The 16124-nt window shown below is 41.0% G+C and overlaps 3 protein-coding genes across 3 annotated transcripts; 2 read left to right on the top strand and 1 right to left on the bottom strand.

The window, feature by feature from the left end:
- Positions 1 to 319: 319 nt before the first annotated feature.
- LOC137711168 (pectate lyase-like) lies at positions 320 to 2532 on the bottom strand. Its single transcript, XM_068450376.1, has 4 exons — positions 2172 to 2532; positions 1378 to 2032; positions 1040 to 1282; positions 320 to 958 (listed from the first exon to the last, which is right to left on the bottom strand). Exons 1-4 carry the CDS (start codon positions 2378 to 2380, stop codon positions 740 to 742), a joined length of 1326 nt encoding a protein of 441 aa, XP_068306477.1. The 5' UTR covers positions 2381 to 2532; the 3' UTR covers positions 320 to 739.
- Positions 2533 to 3921: 1389 nt separating this feature from the next.
- Positions 3922 to 4830, top strand: LOC137710203 (inactive protein RESTRICTED TEV MOVEMENT 2-like). Its single transcript, XM_068449146.1, has 2 exons — positions 3922 to 4063; positions 4256 to 4830. Exons 1-2 carry the CDS (start codon positions 3922 to 3924, stop codon positions 4828 to 4830), a joined length of 717 nt encoding a protein of 238 aa, XP_068305247.1.
- A 5997-nt stretch (positions 4831 to 10827) lies between these two features.
- LOC137710965 (protein QUIRKY) lies at positions 10828 to 14797 on the top strand. Its single transcript, XM_068450139.1, has one exon. The coding sequence runs from the start codon at positions 10991 to 10993 to the stop codon at positions 14240 to 14242; it is 3252 nt and encodes a 1083-aa protein (XP_068306240.1). The 5' UTR covers positions 10828 to 10990; the 3' UTR covers positions 14243 to 14797.
- The last annotated feature ends 1327 nt before the right edge of the window (positions 14798 to 16124 follow it).

Below are 16124 nucleotides of genomic sequence, written 5' to 3'. Positions count from 1 at the left end.
GCGTCGCTGGAGCCGCCTAGGTGCGCCTCAAGGGTTTTTTTTTCTTTTTTTTTTTCTTTTGTACTCCTAAACTCAAATTTTGGGTAGGGTTTTAACTGCCTCATACATCTTCCTTGCACTATCATCTCTCTGCTTTTTTTTTTCTGATTTTTATTTTTTTATATAATGGATGTGTGTGCTGTCTACGTGCTTTGTTATATGTGTGCTCATTGTGCTTTTCATCCTCTATTTTTTTTATATATATATAATATAATATAATATATGTGTATATATATATATATGTGTGTGTGTGTATATGTATTTATACTATATGTGTGACTCAGGGTGATTATTTATTAATAATCTTTTTTTTTAATGTAATATATATGTATGCTCAGTGTATATATTAAAAAATTTAGGTCCCGGGAAGCTTCGCCTCACGCCTAGGCTGGGCTATCCCTCAGATGCCTCGCCCACACCTCACGCTTTTAATACATTGATCTTGACTGGAAAGAACAGATTAAATCAACTGCAATCAGAAATTTACATTTCTGTGTATACACCTCAAGTTAATGTTTCCCAAATTCTATCATATAATTTTCCCTTCTACCCCCAACCTCGATCGAACTTTATAAGAGGACAGTGTTTTCTTATTACTCTTCACTGTCTACTGCTACAAAAACCTCTGTGTTTTCAACAGGGTTCAGTTTGAGATTCATATATTTATATACATATTTGTTATGGTTGTTCAACATATACTCTAGCATGGCTTCCCTTTAATGCATTTAAGAGGACCTGCAAAGCGTGTGAGCTTCGCCACGAATGTCCCAGGCTTTGCCTGGATCATATCCGCCTCTGGGAGATTCCTGATTGGGCTACCAGATTCAACAAAGAATGCTCCATTCATCATAAGATCGTTCTCCGATCTCCAATTCCACGATTTCCACACGTTCTCTGCTGCATATTCCCTCTTAGTCACCTAGATAACAAGAAGAACAGCATCGAAAATTAGTTCTTGTGAGTAATTTTTTAAGAACAAGTACTACAACTACTGTTTTACCTCTTTACTCGCTTCATTTAACGGAGCAATGAAGCGGTTGCCCTGGCTAATTATGGTAGGATGTTGGCTGCCACCAATAGCGTACATAAGCCAATGCGTGTAGTCGTTGTTTACAACATGGAAAAACCCCCACCGGCACCTTGGCATACGCTGAGTTAACCCCTGACCGAAATGGTTGAAAGCAAGAGTTATCTGCATCACTTCATCCTGAGAGTTGCTATCACTTGAACCAAATAACATCACCTGCATCATGAATCAAAACGACACAAATTAGTCCATAAAATGCATTTTTTCACAAAGGATTGGTCTCGATTTGAATGTAATAGATGGATTTTTACATCATTATGATTGGTGAAGTGACAATTGGATATGGTGATGGCTGTAGACCCCTGGATGGCATCAATGAGTCCATCCTCGCAATTTGACGCGGAGACATGGTCTATCCAAACGTTTGAGGCTCCATACATTGATATACCATCACCATCACTACGTGTGCGTTGTCCATAGTGATTCACCGAGTCCCTAATCATGCCACCATTTCCAGCCTTGTTATCGTGAATGTGGAGGTTATGGATGATCACATTCTTCACAAACTGTAGTGTAATTTGGCCACCGTCTTGAATGTGCACATTAGCACCTCGCGCGTCAATCGTCTTGTCACTCGTCACCATAAGCTCTTCGCTTAGCTTTATCTTCATGTCGTGAGCGAATATGATCCAGAGTGGCCCAGTTTGAATCACAGCGTGGCGTAGTGTCCCTGGTTTCGGGTTCACGAGGTCATTGTCGGAGTTATCTGTCACCACATATATTTCTCCAGCCTTGCCTCCTGTCGTCTTGTGCCCAAAGCCTTGGGCGCAATCAGCCAGCTTCTTGCGATTTGTTTCCCAGTTTGGATCGCATCTCCAGCAACAATCAATAGGGTTTGTAGCCAGGCATGGACCCTTGTACTTCTCTTTTAAGTTCCTTCGCGTATTGTTCATGCTATCGAAGGTGCTGCCTCCATTAGACAAAAGCTTGTAAACAAACATTTCGAAACCAAAAAATAAAGACGCTTTGAAAATCGTAGTACATGATGAAACAACATTGACTTTGGTTTGAAAAAAGCTTGTTTCTTGTGCGACAAGGGACTTACTTGTGGACTTCCTTATTGAAACTTCCAGTGACTTCTGCAGGATTTTTATTGTAGGCTTTGTTGGCGGCCTGCTTCGCCTCTTTAGCTCGACCTTGCCAGTGCTCATCGAAAACCGCAATGTTGGCTGTCACCGTTGCCGGAATTGTTATTGCAACAATAAATATACATAAAATAAACACATTTAGCTTGTAAGCAGCTTCCATTGCCATCTCTCCTCCCAAATTTTCACCTTAATTTTCACCAAAATTTATTAATTTTCATAAATTATGGGTGTGAAACCAGACCTACCAGACTGCTAGGGTTTGAAGTAATGGATTTAATTTTCAGGGCAGGGTAGGGCAAGTTTCCAGGGCTAATTAGTTTTTTTGTGTATTTCAGAATTGTAGTGGAGATGGTTATGCAGAACTAGATAAACTAAATGAAGCAAAGAAATGGGAATGAGACGTGGGGAGGGAAGAAAGGGGAGCCCCTCTCCCCTTTCAACGGTCGAAATTCTTATTTGCCTTCTAATTTCTTATGCTTATTGGATGAGCTTTAGTTATGTTCTCTTCCTTTTCTTTCCCTTCTAATTTTATACAATCTCTCTTGACCACTTCTCGAGAGTGTTACTAATAGTCAACATCTAAAAAAGAAAATGGTATAAAATGTTGTCTAAAGTATAATATATGCAACTTTATAGAACGAGGTAGAAACATACGTATTACACTAACTGATTACATTGTTGATCATATTTCTTTTAATTATCAGATTAACTTGTATACTAAAAGTCTATAACGATATGAACAAATGTAGTAGAACTAATTTGATTGAACACTAGAATGAGGTAGCTATTTTTGAAGAATGTAAAATATTTCACTCAAAAATTTGATAGAATAATTTTTTTATTGAAAACCCGAATATGATAGGAATTAACTTAATATATGCATTAGTGATACATCTAATCCTCAAACTTGAATGTCCATGTAAAACACGTTACTGTACGTGTTTTAAAAATGACTGAAAGCCCTTTAGAAAAAATATTTTTGGATTTCAAAAGCATATGAAGTGCTTTCTACAAGAACCGGTTATATGCTTCTTGTAGGAAGCACTTCAAGTATTTTTGAAATATTCACTTGCATTTTTACTAATTAAGATTGGTCCTAAAAATATTTTCACCAAAAACGTTTTAAATCATTTTAAAAACACTTTTAAATGAGTCCTTAACTACGAGCCTAGGGCCATGTCTGAAGCATGCAGGTATCATTAACTTCGGTTTAATGGAAATCAAAATCTATCTTTCCGAATCAGATATATGTGTAGAAAGATCTAAAAATTCTTAGGTCATTTCTAATATTAAAATTATAAACCGCCGCCGCAAAGACAGAAAGAGAGAGTTGTACGTAGTCTGGAGTTTGGACGCAATGAAAGCAAGGAATGCTGTCCTTTTTCCGCATGTTGAAACCCCAATAAGCCACCACCCGAAACTTGACATGCAGTCCAGCCCACAGCACCCATCATGCATCATCCATGCAGAAATGTTAAGTTTGGAATATCCAAGATCGAAAGCCTGCCTCCATCTTCATTTCCCACAAGGAAAACCTGTTATTTTTTCTGACTTCTTCAGCTAGCTAATTGGTATCCTTCCCCTATATAATCCTTGAGCTATTTCCATATCTATATACAAAGCATTACACTGATCATTTTAATTAAGACGCAAAGCAAGCTCTTAATTAAGTTGTTATAAAGTTCAGTTTGTATTAGTTGACCATTGATGGCAGATATCAGAGGATCAATGAGAGCTATGGGAGAGAGATTACTGCCATCGACACCCACACCCATGCGCGAAAAGATTGTTCCTTCCTCAGACTGGACAGAAGACTCCAATGGCCATTACCTTCTCGTTGATCTTCCAGGTACCGCAATATTACAGCATCTAAATGTTCTCTTAATGTTTTATTGTTTCATTTCTTTAAGAAAAGCATAATGCATGTGTGCATGCTCTAATATTCGACTCATATAAAATAGACATATAATTATATCCTATAGAAATTAGCTATATGTGTTGACATAAATTTATGGTGCTTAACTATACAACTGTGTCTTAGATTTTAAAAAGGAGGAGGTCAGGCTTGGGGTGAATATCTCAGCTGGCCACATAACAATCAGCGGAGAAAGGCAAGTGAACGGAAAGAAAACCGAGTATTTTGAGCAGAATTTTACCCTTCCACCAAACTCAGATGTTGATAAGATCACCGGAAAATTTGACGGTGAGATTCTCTATGTCACTGTACCAACGGTGGCAACAGCGGTCGAAGAACAAAGGAAAGAACCTGAAACAGAGTATGAAAATGTCCAAGGCGGCGCCGCTGCTGTCACGGAACCTCCTCAAATGGAGAAGAATGAAAATGTGGAAGGCTTAAGACCCAAAAAAGAAGGAGAGCATGGCTCAAACAAAGTTGATGGCATAAAGCATGGAGAGATAAGAAAATTATTAGGAGAAGGAAATAGGCACATATTCTTTTCAGCGGAAGATATAAGGAAATGGGAGGAGGAAGGAGGGAATATTATAAGGACTGCAATGGAGATGTTGAACAAAAACAAAGGGATAGTTATGACTGCCGTGGTTGCATTTTCATTAGGGATGCTAGTTTCTCGTAAGTTCCAATCAGCCGGAGAATGAGCTGATTAAGGCTAATTAAGCTGTGTGTTAACTGTTAATTAAGTGACATCACATCGTATGGTTGTTGATATTAATGTACAGAATAAAAATTTCAATAAATAAGTTAATCCTCAGCTATATTTCTATGAAAAAAGGTTTAATCTCGTTTGCGTTTTGTCTTGAAATATTTTGAGCGTGATGATCACACTGTTACATGTTGTTGTTAATCTTATTTCTTTTGCCCGACTTTGTTGTTGGATAGTAAAATCCATTTGGGTGAGACTTGGGCTGGCCGGCTGTTATTGCTCGTCGAAATCCGCAATGTTGGCCTTCACCGTTGCCGGAATTGTTATTGGAAAAATAAAAAATACACAAAATAAACACATTTAGCTTGTAATCAACTTCCATTGCCATCTCTCCTCTCAATTTCACCTTAATTTCCTTATTTCCCTTATCTTTTGTTCAATTTTTTTCTCAAAAGAAATTTTTTTTTTTCCCTATATTAACGGGTGTGAAACCAGACCTTCCAGACTGCTAGGGTTTGAAGTAATGGATTTAATTTTCAGGGCAGGGTAGGGCAAGTTTCCATGGCTAATTAGCTTCTTTGTGTATTTCAGAATTACAGTGGAAGAAAGAAAGAGAAAGGTATGCTTAATTAATTTTTTTCAAAACACGCTACTGTAACCAACTTAACTACGAGTGCCTAGGGCATGTCTGAAGCCTGCAAGAATGATTAACTTTTGTATAATGAAAATCAAAATCTATTTTTCCAAATCAGATACGTGTAGCAAGATCTAAAAATTCTTAGGTCATTTCTAATGTTAAAATTATAGACCACCGCCGCAAAGACAGAAAGAGGGAGGTGTACGTACGTAGTCTGGAGTTTGGACGCAATAAAAGCAAGGAATGTTGAAACCCCAATAAGCCACCATCCGAAGCTTGACATGCAGTCCAACCCACAGCACGCATCATCATGTCATCATGCATCATCCAGGCAGAAAAATTAAGTTTGGAATAACCAAGATCGAATGCATGCCTGCGTCCATCTTCATTTCCCACAAGGAAAACCTCTAAAGGTTTTGATAAAATCATGACTTCCTCAGCTAGCTAATTGGCATCCTTCCTATATATAATCGTTGATCTATTTCCTTATTTATATACAAAGCATTACGTTGATCATTTTAATTAAGACGCAAAAGCAAGCTCTTAATTAAATTGTTTCTACAAGGTCCAGTTTGTATTAGTTGATCGTTGATGGATCAAGCTGGTATCAGAGTAATCAAATCTGGTATCAGAGCATTCCCACGCGAACACTGATACAAAACGATTATTGTTCCTTCCTCAAAATGGACAGAGGACTCCATCAACCATTGCCTTCTCGTTGATCTCCCAGGTACTGCAATATTACAGCATCTAATTGTTCTCTTAATGTTTTTGTCATTTCATTGCTTTAAGATAAGCATAATGCATGTGAGCACGCTCTAATATTCGACTCATAAAAAATAGACATGACTAACGCAAGTCACGTGGTGTTACAGTCACATAATTTTATTGTAGAATTAGCTATATGTGTTGACGTAAATTTATGGTGCTTAATTATGTAACTGTGTCTTAGGTTTTAAAAGGAGTAGGATTCTTTCCCCCTTTTTTTTTTCCTCCCCTTCTATCTCCTCCTATTTAAACGGTCACGGTTAAGTTACGTCAACATCTTATATTAATTTTTTTATAAAAATAGAAAGACAAAATAAAAAATATAAGAGGAGGGAATAGAAAGAGGAGGAGAGAGAATCTTAATCCGTTTTAAAAAGGAGCCTCACTGTAGCATGTCTACTTTAACTGGCAAGATGATAATCAGCGGAATGAGGGAAGAGAACGAAACGACATCCGAGCATTTTCGGGAAGTTTTCACCCTTCTACCAAACTCAGATGCCGGTAAGTACACCGTAAAATTTGTCAATGAGATTCTGTATGTCAACATATCAAAGGTGGCAGCAGAGGTCGAAGAACAAAAGAAAGAACCTGACATAAAGTATGAAAATGTCCAATGCAACGCCGCTGCTTCTGCAGAAATAATTAAGGAAATGGATTATAAGGACTGCAGTGGAGATGTTGAACAAAAACAAGGGGATAGTTATGACTGCTGTGGTTGCATTTTCATTGGTGATGCTGGTTTATCGTAAGTTCCAATCAGCTGGAGAATGGGATGATTAAGGCTAATTAAGCCGTGTGTTAACTGTTAATTAAGTTACATCACATCGTATGGTTATTGATATAAATGTACAGAATAAGAATTTCGATGAATAAGATACATCGTCAACTATAGCTTTGACATTAGTCGTTATAAATGGAAGAAGGTTTGATCTCGTCGATTTTGTTGTTTCAGCTTTAGCCTTGCGACGATACTCCTTCCAAAACCCTAAAGCTTTGACATTAGTAGTTTAATAACAGTGGTTGAATAAGGCACAGCGACCAATGCTTGTGTCCTGGAATACTTTTGAGTGTGACGATCACACTGTCACATGGTGTTGCTAATTCTATTTTTTCTGTTCGACATTGCCGCTGGACGGTAATATCCTTTTGGGTGAGACTTGGGCTGGGCTGTTTGTGGCTGTGGACCTAGTTTCACAAACACTGTGCAATAGGCCCAAAACGTGAGATTGGGCATGTAAACCACAGTTGCATAGATGAAAGATGAGAAGTGAAAAGAGGGAGAGGCAAAAAAGTAAGCTAAAAACAGAAGGGCATCAATTCAAAAACGACTTTATGATGTAGGTAGGCAGGCAGGATCGGATTCTTCGAGCAAGCAAACCCACCAATTGAAAAAGTCACAAAGACGACCACATCACCGTGATGCGGGATTGAGAAGCTTCTTTGAGATGCGCGCCCAAAAGATCTACTCACTCGTATTTATCCTCCTGAAGTCCTAAAGGTATCTAGGACTAGGAGTTTATAGAGATTTTCCATTTTGGCCAAACGTTAAGACGTATGCTATATGTTATTATATAAATTATTAAAATTTGCGCCCAAAAGATCTACTCACTCGTATTTATCCTCCTGAAGTCCTAAAGGTATCTAGGACTAGGAGTTTATAGAGATTTTCCATTTTGGCCAAACGCTAAGACGTATGCTATATGTTATTATATAAATTAAAAAAATTTACTTTTAAATGTTCATCTATTGATATAATAACATATGATGTGTGTGTTCTTGTTTCGAGCGTATTAAATCTTTATTTAGTATAGTGACATACGCACAAATATATAATTAGTAAGTATCCCACTAGACCCAACACACATTGCAAGCAGCTTAATTTCTTTCATCATACAATTTCTATACCACGTGAGATGCTAGCATAGTTTTGGTCTCCACGTTAAAAGATACGCTAAGTTAGAGCTAGTGACCCCAAGAAATGCATTAGTGATAGTTCGAACTCGAGTTGAAAATTTTATACTTTACATGCTTTTCACTAGACCAACTCCTTCGGCTCAACTATTTCAAATTTTTAAATCAAAAGTAAAATTGAAAAGATTTTAAACACAAACAATAAATCATATATGAATACAAATTTATCACTCTTTTATTGTATGTTTAATGTACCCTCAAGTTGTCACTTTTTACTGAGCGTGTATATATAAAAACAGTAGTGGTGAGTAGGCTTGACAATTTCTTGTATGATCCACCAACACGAAATGGCACGAAAATAACGAGTTTTAAGTTAACATGTTAATGAGTCAGGTTGTTATCGGGTAACCCATTAAGAGCCTTGTAATATGTCAGGTCGTTATGGGGTCACTTGTTAAGAACTCGATTAGATATTGTTTTTCAGATTTAGGCATTAGGCACAACTATTTCTTACATGAGTCAGTAACCCGACACAACCCCGTTAACGAATTAGCTCGTTACTTAGTCACCTGATAAAATTCGTTAAGATAACATATTTGATATAACACGATCCATTAAGATAGTAAGTATTAAACAAAAACGACACGAGCATAACAAAAATGACTCTTTTGCCAGACCTAATGGTGAGTCCAGGTGCTTCCTTAACACACTTGGCCATACCACGTATAGATATATGGTAACATGGTATGGTCCGTATGGAATATGAGATAGTTTTTGACAATGGAACGTCGTGTTCATATGTAGTAAGGAGAATAACACATAAAGATGTACTAAAAAGGGGATGCTTTGTGACCCGACTTTGTTTCAAAATGTTCTTGCTTTTCAGTAAAAGGATAGGCCCATTTTGGTTTTCGAATCATGTGCCTTCTCCACACTACTACTGCACCAGTACTACTATGGCATATATCCTATGTGAGGTACCATATCACCAATGTTCATGAGATCACCCACCCACCCAATATCGGATGCAGGATTTGAATTTTGAAGTGTCGTAGTGTTAAAGTACAAGTTTTTTAGGCAAATAGTTTATTAACTAAGGCATTTCGTCGAATATTTGATGAGTTTGTTGTCGTTAACCAAATCATAATGCGCACATATCAACAAATTTCTACATATGCTTAGCAAGTATTGTAACAAACATGCCAAACATTTGGAGAGTACTCGAAACTCGGAAGATCTTCACATGTATATTTTCTATACTTTGAGTGATTCTAGGAGACTATAACCACTTTGATCCTAATATACATCCGACCCTATCAATAGGCCCGAGTAATTTTTAATACAACCGCGAAACTGTCATGCAACGTTGTTAATCTACATTATTGTCGTTTAGTCTTGCACTAAAAATATCATATATTAATAGATTCACGTCGTTCTCATGTTTTCTTTATTAAAATTGTGATGATCCCCAAATTCGTTTGGAGGGAATATATTTTTGACTGGCATGCAAGGCTCGTCTTAAATAAAAGCATACATTAAACAAATAGATTATAAAAATAAAAAAAGGGAATTATTTTTATCACTTAAAAATTCTCATTCTGCACTCCAAACTTTCTATATTTAAAAAAAAAATATATATTTATAAGGAGTGTAAAATGATATTTGTAGAGTGCCAATAACATTTCTTTAAAAAAATGAAGGGGAAAACATAAACAAAAGAAAGATAGGGAGGGAGGGATGTGTGAATTATAGATAGCGAACCCAATAAAGAAGCAATTCCAAAAGTGAATTGAAAACCTTCGCGGGTGAGAATGGAATCTAATCTCTCGCCCCACTCCAACCCAACCAAAAAAAATTCCCTTCTCTCCATGATTATTTACCTTCGTGAAGGTAAAAAAAATCTTACGTTGGTAAAAAAAAAAAGAAAAAAAGAAATCTAGCTATGTTATATAAGTTGTTGAGTTATTTCTTATATTACCAATTGATTTCATGATAGAATTTCAAATTTTTTCATAATATCAGAGCAAATTAGCCTATATGTGAAATCCAACGGGTAAACATTGGTAAAAAAAGAAAAAAAAAAGAAATATAGAAATGTTATATAAGTTGTTGAGCTATTTCTTATATTACAAATTGATTTTATGATAGAACTTCAACTTTCTTGATAATATCATAGCAAATTGACCTATGTGTTAAATCTAATGGTTGCCTGTACTCTACGTCACTTAATTTGTGTTGTCCACACGTTTAGCTCGAAAATTCACCAGAAATCCTTATAATGACTTCTTCATGGTATGAGTCTATGAGAGTAGATTGGTCAACGTGGGAGTCTAAAGACCATACGTGCTCAACGTCACCCAATATATGTTGTCGCTATTTTGCAGAGTTTTATTTTATTTTTTTTTGGAACTTTAATGAAAAATTCTTGGTATTATTCATTTTAACAAAAAAATCATATTTTTACACTAAAAATTCAATCTTGATACTATTTATTTTACCTTTTATTTTATTTTAATCGTTAAAACTCAAAGTTTTCAACCTGTTTCCGTTAGTTTTCCGTTTTTTTTTTCTCACATTCTAATTTATGGTGTGAAAAAAAAATTTAAATACAAAGAGAAATAGTATGTTAAGTACAGAAAGAACCGTGCAAATTGCAAAAGTTAAAAAAAGCGCAGGCACAGCTCAAAAGCAGAACCCCAAAAACCCATCAGTCAGACGCACCGCTTCCCATTTCTCTCTCCCGCTATCAACGCCCAATTAACCAACTTTTCTGTCCCGAAACCTCCAAATTTCCCTTCGTTTTTTCAACACCAAAACTGACACCATCCACGATGAGACCATGACGGTGTCGTTTCAAGTCGTCCAAAACCATTCACCGCCACAACCATCCCAACAACCCCCACACCAACCCCAACAACCACCGCCGCAACAGCAGCAACAACCACCGCCACAACAGCAGCAGCAACCACCGCCACAGCCTCAACCACCATCCGAACCGCCGCAGCCGCCAAGTGTCGTCAGGAAGCTAATCGTCGAAGTCGTCGACGCACGTGACCTGCTCCCCAAGGATGGCCAGGGCAGCTCCAGCCCCTACGTTGTCGCCGACTTCGACGGCCAGCGGAAGCGGACCTCCACCAAGTTCAAGTCGCTCAACCCTGTCTGGAACGAGCCTCTCGAGTTCATCGTCTCCGACCCTGACCACATGCCATACGAAGAGCTCGAGATCGAGGTGCTCAACGACAAGCGTTTTGGGACTTCCAGTGGCAGCGCCCGTAAAAACCACTTCCTCGGGAGGGTAAAGCTGTACGGCACACAATTTTCGAAGCGTGGCGATGAGGGACTGGTGTATTTCCAGCTGGAGAAGAAGAGCGTGTTCAGCTGGATAAGAGGCGAGATTGGGCTGAGGATTTATTACTACGACGAGATGGTTGAGGAATCGCCTCCGCAGCCGCCGCCAGAGGACCCTCCGCAGGAGAAGCCGAGATCTCAGCCTCCGGGGGTTGTAGTGGTCGAGGAGGGAAGGGTGTCTGGAGCCCATGGAATGCCGGTTGAGAACACAATCCACCACAAAGGCTCGCACTCGCCGCCGGTTGTGGTGATCGAGGAGTCGCCGCCGCCGATGGTTTATGTGCATTCTGAACCGCTGGTTCAGGAGATGTCGAATCACCAGCATCATCAGCATGAGGAGGTTCAATTTCAACCAGAGGTGAGGAAAATGGAGATGAACAGAGTCGGTTTGCCAGGTGAAAGAGTGAGAATCCAACGAAGGCCAAATGGAGACTACGCTCCGAAAGTGATTTCTGGAAAATTCGGTGCGAAGGGTGCGGCGGAGAGGATTCACCCCTGCGGTCTCGTGGAGCCGATGCAGTACTTGTTCATCAGAATCGTCAAGGCTCGAGGACTCGCTCCCAACGAGAATCCATACGTCAGGGTCCGTACGTCGGCCCACGTCGTGAGGTCGAAGGTGGCGGTTCACAGGCAGTGTGAGCCGACCGACTCGCCCGAGTGGAACCAGGTGTTCGCGCTCGCACACAACCGGCCTGAATCAGCGGGTTCCGAGTTGCAGATCTCCATTCACGACTCGCCGTCCGAGCAGTTCTTAGGCGGCATTTGCTTTGACATGAGTGAGGTGCCGGTTCGTGACCCGCCCGATAGTCCTCTGGCTCCGCAGTGGTGGCGTCTAGACAGTAGCGCCGGAGATCAGCACCCCGGTCGAGTCTCCGGCGATATCCAGCTATCGGTTTGGTTCGGGACCCAAGCGGATGACGCGTTCCCGGAAGCGTGGAGCTCCGACGCTCCATTCGTGGCTCACACGCGCTCCAAAGTTTACCAATCGCCGAAGCTCTGGTATCTGAGGACGACGGTTATGGAAGTTCAGGATCTTCACATACCGGCAAATTTGCCTCCATTGACAGCTCCAGAGATTCGCGTCAAAGCTCAGCTCGGCTCCCAATCGGCGCGAACCCGGCGCGGCTCCATGAATAACCACTGTGCGTCGTTTCACTGGAACGAGGACCTCATCTTCGTCGCCGGCGAGCCGCTTGAGGACTCGCTGATTCTACTCGTGGAGGACCGCACAAACAAGGACGCCGTGCTCCTCGGCCACGTCCAAATTCCGGTGAGCTCGATCGAGCAGCGAATCGACGATCGCTACGTGGCGTCCAAGTGGCTCCCACTGGAATGCGGGGGCGGCGGAGGTGGGCCCTGCGTCAGCGGCGGAGATGGGTCCTACTGCGGGAGAATCCATCTGCGCCTTTGCCTGGAGGGTGGATATCACGTGCTGGACGAAGCGGCGCACGTGTGCAGCGATTTCAGGCCGACGGCTAAGCAGCTTTGGAAGCCGCCTGTCGGCATTTTGGAGCTGGGGATTCTCGGCGCGCGCGGCTTGCTTCCGATGAAGGCGAAATCCGGCGGGAAAGGCTCCACGGACGCTTACTGTGTGGCCAAGTACGGGAGAAAGTGGGTGCGGACCCGAACCGTGATGGACAGCTTTGACCCGAGGTGGAACGAGCAGTACACGTGGCAGGTTTATGACCCTTGCACTGTCCTCACCATCGGAGTGTTCGACAACTGGCGTATGTTTGCTGCCGCGGGGGAGGAAAAGCCAGACTACAGTATAGGAAAAGTACGAATACGTATATCTACGATGGAGAGCAACAAGGTGTATACGAATTCGTACCCGTTGCTGGTGCTGCTGAGAACCGGGTTGAAGAAAATGGGCGAGATCGAGCTGGCGGTCCGGTTTGCCTGCCCGTCGTTGCTGCCCGAGACGTGCGCGGTGTACGGCCAGCCATTGCTTCCCAGAATGCACTACCTCCGCCCGCTCGGGGTGGCTCAACAAGAGGCGCTACGTGGCGCCGCAACTCGCATGGTGGCTGCGTGGCTGGCGAGGTCCGAGCCGCCGTTGGGGCAGGAGGTGGTTCGGTACATGTTGGATGCAGATTCGCATGCGTGGAGCATGAGGAAGAGCAAGGCCAATTGGTTTCGGATCGTGGCGGTTCTTGCGTGGGTTGTCGGGTTAGCGAAATGGTTGGATAGTATCCGGAGATGGAGAAACCCGGTTACGACGGTTTTGGTCCACGTGTTGTATTTGGTTCTTGTTTGGTACCCGGATTTGATCGTCCCAACCGGGTTTTTATACGTTTTCTTAATCGGAGTTTGGTATTACCGATTCAGGCCCAAGTCACCAGCTGGTATGGATATCCGGCTTTCGCAAGCGGATTCGGTCGACCTAGATGAGCTCGATGAGGAATTTGACACTAACCCAAGCTCAAGACCGTCCCATATCATCCGGGTCAGGTACGACCGGTTGCGAATGCTGGCGGCCCGGGTCCAAACCGTTTTGGGCGATTTTGCAACCCAAGGAGAGAGGGCCCAAGCATTGGTGAGTTGGAGGGACCCTAGAGCCACAAAATTGTTCATCGGAGTGTGCCTAGCAATCACTGTGGTTTTGTACGCGGTGCCACCAAAAATGGTTGCTGTGGCCTTGGGATTTTACTACCTGCGCCACCCCATGTTCCGAGAGCCAATGCCGCCGGCAAGCCTGAACTTCTTCCGACGGCTTCCGAGCTTGTCGGACCGGCTAATGTAGAGAGTGGAAGGAAGAAAATTACTAGACATATCATATATGTGAGAGCATTTTTTTAGGTGCCACATTTTAGAGGGTGTGACAAATTACAAGGCAAAGCAACCGTGCAAAGTTCAGAAGTGGTCTTTTAAGGAGGGAAAAAAGGGATTTGTCCAAAAAAAAAAAAGGAGGGAAAGAAGGGAGAATTGGAGGGAAAAGTTCGAAAGCGGCAAAGTTGTCTTAATTTGGTTGAATTGATTGACTGACTGATAAAATTTGATCGATATAAGAGAGAGGCAATGTTGGCGTGGGGAAGAAAAATGAGTGGTGGACTTGGGATGATGTTCTGGAAAGTATGAACACGTCAATTAAATTGCTTTCTAACATGTAATTTCAATTGCAGTTGTTTATTTTTTTATATTACTCAGTATTTTGTGTCATTGAGAAAAATTGATTAATTCTTCGTGGATATGTTTCTCCAATTGTACGGCAATAAGTTTTTCACTTTTTTTTATTATTTTTGTTTAGCCGCTTGTATTTTAAAATTTGTTCTGCATGTGGAGACGCTCGTGCATATTATAAAAGACCAGTGTTAAATTTACTGGTCTATTTTTATTTTCTCTTGTTGAAGTATTGGAGTGTTTTCCGCTGAAATGATTGCTTGCTAGCCATTGGTAATTAGGCTTGGTGGTTTTGTTCCTTTGAAATTATTACAATGTATGAGAGGGCCAGAGTTGTAGGCTAAACGTTAAGGCTTGCTCCTCCCCCTCCTCTCAGTCATCTTCAAAATTCACCACATTTTCGGTTTTGGTCGGAGGAATCTCTCGGTTTTCAGCATTTGTTGTGTTTAGTACGAGAGAGACGACAGCGCTATAAAAGCATGACGGCTCTAAAAAGGAGAAAGGCAACGTTGAGAGGGAGGAGAACGAGGAGGAGAAACACAAGGATGGAAAAGATGAAACAGAGTAGAAAAAAAGTGAAGACAAGTAGAACAAGGAAGGTAAAGGTGAGGAGGATAGAAATGGTGATCCTGAAAAGGAGGAGAAGGAAGAAAAAGAAGCCTCGGAGACAAAAGCTAGCTAGGTTTAGGCATTGGTGGCAAACAAACAAGGAACTTTGAAACTGTCTTTTGAGACTTTTTTGTAATAAGACTTGAAAATGCCTCAAATTTGCAACGGATTTTAGATTTTTTTATTTTTTAATATGTGAAACAGTGTACACTATTTATTTATTTGTTGTTGTTGTTAAATGTACCATTGATTCAATTCCCATGTAACTAGAAATCCATATTTTGGAAAAGGGATTCTTTTCAGATCCATTCCTCATAATTCATCAAATAAGGAAATCCGTGCTATTGAAATTTGATCCAACGGCTAGAAACAGGGGCCCCCTTTAAAAGTTATAATAACTTCAGCCGTTCGATCAAATTTCAATGCACAAATCTCCTGATTTGGTGGATTAAGAGAAATGGATCATCAATCTCCTGATTTGGTGGATTAAGAGGAAAGGATCCGGAGAGGATCCCTTTCCCATATTTTGTAACATGCAGTTTTCTTGTAATATTCTTACTAGTTTGCTTTTGATATAGAGAGCTATTATTGACACTTCATAGCATCACAATATAAATGTGTTTATTTATTTTGTAAGAGAATAACGCATAATGATTAAGAACAGCTCCAGCCCTTTCCCAAAAAAATGGAAAAACCAACTCCATCCCAATCCAAATAGTCGGGCAATTAGTGGGCCCAGAGCTTTCGAATTGCCCAATCAGGCAATTCGTGCTCGATCCTACGCCCGAGTGCCATCTGACATCATACTGATGTCATCATGACGTCTGTCATGTCAGAGGGTTTTTTGCGCCAGGCGCATGGAGTACAAGCGCAGGTGAGGGGCGCGTTGGGGGACA

Source organism: Pyrus communis, chromosome 12 (assembly GCF_963583255.1).
Source record: "Pyrus communis chromosome 12, drPyrComm1.1, whole genome shotgun sequence".
NCBI lineage: Eukaryota > Viridiplantae > Streptophyta > Magnoliopsida > Rosales > Rosaceae > Pyrus > Pyrus communis.
Note: the sequence above shows the minus strand (reverse complement) of the source record. Positions and strands in the feature narration are given on the sequence as shown.